At 45.8% G+C, this 6950-nt stretch overlaps 1 protein-coding gene across 4 annotated transcripts in view; it reads right to left on the reverse strand.

The window, feature by feature from the left end:
- Positions 1 to 309: 309 nt before the first annotated feature.
- Positions 310 to 6950, reverse strand: part of LOC127555868 (F-box only protein 44-like) — a 14446-nt gene continuing 7805 nt past the window's right edge. For 3 of the 4 annotated variants that reach the window (XM_051988539.1, XM_051988542.1, XM_051988541.1), the window contains exons 3-7: positions 6864 to 6950; positions 6418 to 6513; positions 5508 to 5643; positions 2712 to 2895; positions 310 to 1911 (exon numbers count right to left, since the gene is read on the reverse strand). The exon at positions 6864 to 6950 is cut by the window's right edge and continues 40 nt beyond it. In XM_051988539.1, coding sequence (XP_051844499.1) covers positions 2752 to 2895; positions 5508 to 5643; positions 6418 to 6513; positions 6864 to 6950 — 463 coding nt within the window. In that variant the 3' untranslated portion in view covers positions 310 to 1911; positions 2712 to 2751. Of the gene's footprint in view, positions 1912 to 2710; positions 2896 to 5507; positions 5644 to 6417; positions 6514 to 6863 lie in introns of those variants that run through there. The other variant, XM_051988540.1, reaches the window with a different exon arrangement.

Consider the following 6950-nt stretch of genomic DNA (forward strand, 5'->3'; position numbering starts at 1 on the left):
TTAATTTCCAATTTAGGGTTTCAATCCATAAATCTGAACTCTAGTCCCTGCTTCTTCCATATTGCCTCCTTTTTGGTAACATCATTAGCCTGATAAGCCTGTAGGCTGTGAGTTGGAGCCTGGGGAAGAGGTCACTCTCCCTCTAACACTCTCTTTTGGACACTGGCAGAGAATCCAAGTTCCCCTCTGTCCCAGGATCACAGGAATTAGAATTGGGAGGGACCTGAGATACCATCTAGCCCCTCCCCTTCTGATCTCCCTATTTTTCAGAGAATACTGAGGTCACCCCCAGGAACCACAGCTCACACATTTGACTTGAAACACTTTTTATTTGGCTACTTGCTCCAAAGAGAAGAATCTGAGGAGGAAAACTGGTGGCACTTGAGCAGGAAGGTGTGGGGTTAAGAGCAGCAGGAAGGAGAGAGCCAGAGGGGGTGTGGGGATCCTGAGAATGGCAGCTCCTGGCAGGAGCTTTGGAAGACTCATTAGTGTAGGCAAGCCTTGGCCCATGGGGGCTACTGAGAGTGAGGGCAGGGCAGGGAGGACACCCAGGCCCCAGGAAGAGGATGGCCCAAGAGTAAAAGGCCCAAGGGGAGTGGAAAGGGGTAGGAGCTGAAGTTATCTGGCTGTTGAGGAGAGGACCTTTTTTCTCTTGATTCCCATCTCCCAAATGGGAAGATTCCCATCCCCCCAAATCAAATTCTGGGGTCTGATTAGGTCTTCAGTACTTGGGTTCACCTTGGAGCAGACCTCAGATGCCACCTAGCCCTCTTGGGGACAATTCAGAATTGGTGGGACCTTGCCTGCTCCAGATTCACTGAACTCCCCATTCAGGGGAGACAGGTCTCCCTTGAACCTCTGTTCTCTCTAGGCCTAGAGCACCCTCTGCCTGGGGGATGAGATGTCAAGGAGGGATTAAACCAAGAAAATGGCTTCATCATCAGTGATGGGGTCCATTCAGCAAACTAGCTACCTACCCTCTCTCTCTCCCTGAAGCTCCTGATGGCTCCAGATACTGTAGCCGATAAACTCGGCCCCCATGTCTTTTCAGGTATTATAAAGGAGAGACTAGTGGTGACTAAAAATTGGAGACAGTGAGAAACACTAGAGAAGCGAGGGAGAAAAAAGAGTTGGAAGAGGCTGGTGAGTTAGCTAGTCAACTCGCCACTATCCGTGCTAGGCTGGGGAGGAGCCCAGACTCCAACTTATAGCTCAACTCAACTGTGGTCCCAAGTCCCCTTGCACTAAAGCCTTTCCTGGCTCGAGGGGCCCAGATGACTTCTGGCTCCTTACTTACCCCTTTCCTGCTCAGAGGCACTGGGGGAGAGGGCTCTGGGAGTAAGCAGCAGGGACCCGGCCTTTAGTCCCTGAGCAGGCCGCAGGAACCCAGCTATTAGTCCCAGCCACCACCACTCTGTGTGACCTTGGCCCAGCTTCTTTTCCTCTCTCAGCCTCAGTTTCCTCCTCTTATAAAGGGAGATTTCAGCATCTGCCTTGCCTTCCTCATGGGAATTAAATATTCTGGAAAGTGTTCTCCAGTATAGAGAACTCTATGCAATAATCATAATAATTCACAGCTCTATATTGCCCCGAAGGGTTACAAAGTGCTTTCCTCAGAACCATCCTGGACTCATCCTCATTTTACAGAGGAACAAGCTGAGGCTCAGAGAGGGTAAAGTGACGTGGTTCTGGGTCACACAGGAAGTGGCAGAGCTGGGGATTCAAATCCACATCTCCCGACTTCAGGGCCAGTGATTTCTTTCTATGGTTTCACGTTGCTCCAACTGCAGCCAGGAATCATCATGTGGCGCAGAGGGGCCTGGATAATATACCTGTCAGGCTCACAGTCCCTGGATAATTGAGAGTTGACGGTAACAGCAGTGCAAAGAAGGAAGACCTAGGATGATGGAGCTGTAAAAGAAGGGTAATGGAATGGAAAATGTTAGGGTGGAAAGGGTCTTAGAGAACAGAATATAAGAGCTGGGAAGGTTGTTAGAACATAGGATATTAGAACTTGGAGGGATATTAGAACATAGGATGTCCCGGCTGGGAGGAATGTTAGAACATAGGATATCAGGGCAGGAGGGATGTTAAAACACAGAATATAAGAGCTGGGAGGGATGTTAGAACACAAGATAGAACGCAGGATATCAGGGCTGGGAGGGATGTTAGAACACAGGATGTCAGGGCTGGGAGGGATGTTAGAACACAGGATGTTAGAACTGGGAGGAGTATTAGAACACAGAATATAAAACCTGGGAGGGATATGAGAACACAGAATATAAGACCTGGGAGGGATCTTAGAATACAAGATGTCATGGCTAGGAGGGTCTTTAGAACACAAGATGTCTGGCCTGGGTGGGATCTTAGAATACAGGATGTATTCTGAGCTGAGAGAAATCTTAGCACAGAAAATAGCAGGATGGGGCTTTAAAACATACAATAACTGAGTTGGGAGGAGTTTTAGAAGAGAGGCTGTCAGAGCCAGAAAGGAAACAGAAGATCAGAGTTGGGAGGGGCCCTAAAACAAAGTGTCAGAATTGGGAAGGGGCTGAGCATAGAGAATGTCTAAGCTGGATTGGGACTCAGAGCACAATGTCAGAGTGGATAGAAACTTTAGGATATAAAATGTTCAAACAGAGGGAATATCATGTGTCCAGTTACCTCCCCTTGAGGGCCCAGACTGAGACAGTCTCAGGACACTGACTTACCAGTAGGTCAGGGTGCAGCAGATGAGGGCTGTATATTGGCTCAAGTCAGTTCAGGACCAATGGTGATGCTACTGTTGGTGACCCGGGGCCCATACCAGCCAGCCCAATAGTGTGTGTCCACTCCTCCATGCTGAAACCAGATATAGCGGACACCAGGTGGGTAGTTGGAGAAAGTATGGGAGACCTGGAAGAAGGGAAAAGGGCTGAGGGAGAGTGTCTATCCAATCCTTAAAAAAATCAACACAGAGGAGCAAGGAACCAGGAAACAGAGGCATACACTTGGGTTCCTGTGAGTCTCTTGTGAGTAGGAGCTGCCCACCAAAGACCAGGTAACAGAGTTTCCTCCCTCCCTCCTTCTCTCCCTTCCTCCTTGCTTCCTTTCCTGCCTTCCTGCCTCCCTTCCTTCCTCCTTCCCTTCTTCCTCCCTTCCCTCTTCCCTCCTTCTCTCCCTCTTTTCCTCCCTTTCTTTCTGGCTTCTTCCTCCCTCCCTTCCTCTTTCCCTACTCCCTTTCCCTCCTCCTTTGCTCCCTTCCTTCCTCCCTCCCTCCCTTCCTTCCTTCCTTCCTTCCTTCCTTCCTTCCTTCCTTCCTGTCCTCCTGCCTCCCTTCCTTCCTCCTTCCCTTCTTCCTCCTTCCTTCTTTCCTCCTTCTCTCCCTCCTTCCCTCCCTTTCTTTTTGATTTCTTCTTCCCTTCTTCTCTCACTCCCTTTTTTCTTCCCTCCTTTTCTTCTTTCCTTCCTGCCTTCCTGCATTCCTATCTTAAGATTCACAGGCTAGATTTCTTTCTTAAAAACGCATCTTAACATGACTCTCTTCAACAATGAAATGATCTAGGCCAGTTCCAATGATCTTATGATGAAGAAAGTCATCTACATCCAGAAAGAGTTTTGTGGGAATTGAGTGTGGACCATAACATGGCATTTTCATTCTTTTTGTTGTTGTTTGCTTACATTTTATTTTTCTCATTTTTTCCTGTTTGATTTGATTTGATTTTGTGCAGCAAGATAATTATATAAATATGTATACATATATTGGATTTAACATATATTTTACCATGTTTAGCATATATGGGACTACTTGTCATGTAGGGGAGGGGGCAGGAGAAGGGGGGAAATTGGACCACAAGGTTTTGCAAGGCCTAATGTTGAAGAATTGTCCACACACATGTAATAAAAAGCTTTAATATTAAAAAAACATGTCTTAAACCCAAATGCCTCTCATTGATTAGTCAACAGTAAGTCCCAGGTCAATTGCTGTTTTGACCAGAAACCTTCAGGGTCTTCCCCTCCCAAATTGAATCTTTTTTTGACTAGGTAAAAATGCTATTCTTGAATGCCTCATTTTTTTTACCTAGCCTTAATCACTGGATGGGCATTGTCTCAAACTGATATCTGCTAAAACTTTTAGTTTTAAAAAGGCCAAAGTTTCCCCACTGCATCCAGGGCCATCTCTAGTCATCTTGATCTACATTTGGCCACTGGCTCCAGATGACTCTGGAGGGGAAGATGAGGCAGGAGGTTTTGAACAGTTCTCTCTGCCCATTTAAATCCAATTCACTATTAATTGAAATGTACAACCATAGGGTGGGCCTTGAAAATTTTTTTTATTATGTAAGATTTTATTATTAAAATATTTTTGTTATGACAAAAAAATAAATAAATCCAATTCACTTGCATGTCATAGTATCACCTTTCTGATTTCATGGTCTTCTTTGAGAACAAAGGATAAACAACAATAATAACAACAATAACTTTGCATGATTTATTGAGATAGAGTTGGAAAGGTCCTTAGAGCTCATCTTGCCCAGTGACTCCCAGAGGTCTGTGGGCTATGAGACCCTGAGTCTCAAGATTATTTTGTGAGAAAGGAATATTTTGCCAATTAATGATTATCAGATGTACAACTAGCATACCAAAAGGACTGGGAACCATTGCTTTAGTCCAGCAATCTCAAAAAAGACCTATCAAGAATTATATGGAACTTATACTTGGAACAGTAGGCAAACTAGCGATGTAATGGATGGTGCTGGTACTGGAATCAGGAAGGTGGCTCAGATACTTATTAACTATGTCAGCTTGGGCAAAGCATCGAACTTCTATCTGCCTCAGTTTCCCCACTTATAAAAATGATCATAATAAGAGCACTTACCTCCCAGGATTTCTGGGACAATAAAATGAGAAGATATTTATAAAGGTCTTTCCAGATCTTTAAGTGCCATACAGATGTTATTATTACTATTTTTACATGATAGTATTCCGACTTTTCTGTACTGTTGTCAGTTGTTCAATATGCCTTGGTACTTCATACCATAGAATAATGTGTGAAAAAAAGTTTAAAAACCAATGGTCTTGTTCAACCCTCTAACTTTACAGATGAGGAAACTGAGGTCCAGCAAGAAAGGGATGTGAACTTATCCCTGATTTCATAGGAAGTAAGGGCCTCAACTTTCCCTCAAAATCACATGGTTCACTCTCCCTAAAAAAACCAGCTCCTAATATGGTGTTATCACCTTATCCCCTTAGTAGGCATAAAGTAAAGAGGATAGAGAATATATCTCTTTTCTATCCTTTTGATAACTCCCCAGGCAGCAACCAGCCCGGGAGGTTTTCTTGGTGGAAGAGTAGTCTCTTTGTCAAACATTCTACCAATCCTCTTGCCTCTGGTCTCATGTTAGCATCTCTGGTCAGGCAATGGAAGAAGGAATCTGGGCTGGGTGGTCCCATGATGGTCTCAGACACCGGAAACCCCCTCCAACTTAGAGGGCCTTTTGTACCCCGACTTTCTCCCCTCTCCTCACCTCTCTCCACTTGGCATCGCTCCACTGCTGGATGGCAACAGGATCTGGCTGGAAGGTGCCCAGAGGCACATGCCCTGAAGACAGGAGCTGCACACAGACCTGATACTTGCAGCCACAGTCTTGTCTGGCAGCAAACCTGGGAGGTTTGGGAAGAAATTGTGGAAATTAGGAACTGACTACAAGAGGGAATACCTTGAAGGCTCTGGGGACAGCACGCAGCTGGAAGGGGTGGAGAAATGGAATAATGAATTCAGGCTGATAGTGCCCTCAACAGAAGCAAGAAGGATGGTTTAGAGGAAAAATTGATGAACTCTGTCTTAGACATGATAAGAGGCTAATGACAGGTAGAGGAAGAGATGTAGAACTGCTTATGTACTTCTTTGGGGTAATTTGGTCATTAGGAGATTTTTTTTAGCTGAGGCATTTGGAATTAAATGACTTGCCCAAGGTCACACAGCTAGGAAGTGTTAAGGGTATGAGGCCAGATTTGAGCTCAAGTCCTCCTGACTTCAGGCCTGGTGGTCTATCCAGTACATTAGGAGTTTTAAAAACAATTTTCTGTAGTCTGTTTTTATACCTTCCCCCCATGGTTCCTAGGTCTTCCCCCTGAGACCAAGCAGAATAAATGTCATCCCTCTTCCAGTTTTAGGCTGCAATCTCCACTGTGGGCAGGAGGGGCTGCGACTTATACATTTGCATAACTACCTTCTGTCCACTACCCAATGAATTACTGAATGAGAAGAGTAGAATCCAAAGGAAGTTTCTGGGGGATATTCTGTCTCTCTTCCTGCCCATATCCACATCGATTCCCTTCTATTCTTCTGTCTACTCCTAGTAAGATCAGGGCAGGACACCACTCATCTCGGAACAATTTCAAAGGGGCAGGAACCTTCCTACCATCACCACTCACCAATCCTTGACCACGATGTCTGGTCTGGTCCGGTCCATTAGCTCTTCCCAATATCCTTCAGCTTTCAGGTCCACTAATTGAGACTTGAGGCAGGTGCTTGGGGAAAGGGTATAAGGGGAGGAAAAAATAGGAGGGACCCCAGAGAAGATATTCATCTTGTGGTGACACTGATGGGAGGTACATATCAAGTCTTCCGTACACCCTCTTCCTGTCCCTGGTCCCCCAGCCCTTGGGTAGCAGGATCACCATGAGGGATTCTGGGTTCAAATCAATCATTCCATTGCCCCCACCTGTGGACTTCTCTTGGTTTGGTCACCTGTGACAGGCAGGACAGGAAGATGGGGAGACGCTTCTCCTGGGAAGCTCTCCGGTTCCCTTTTCATCATCCACCAAATCCACCCCTTTCCCTGGGCCAATACCCTCCCCCCCCCAATTCCAAATCTTACTAATAAGACGTGACAAAATATTTCTTGACATGGGAGTTAGGAAACACCCTCCTGTGATCACCAGGCAAGTCTTCCACTTTCCACTCA

The sequence above is a fragment of the Antechinus flavipes genome, chromosome 3 (assembly GCF_016432865.1).
Source record: "Antechinus flavipes isolate AdamAnt ecotype Samford, QLD, Australia chromosome 3, AdamAnt_v2, whole genome shotgun sequence".
NCBI lineage: Eukaryota > Metazoa > Chordata > Mammalia > Dasyuromorphia > Dasyuridae > Antechinus > Antechinus flavipes.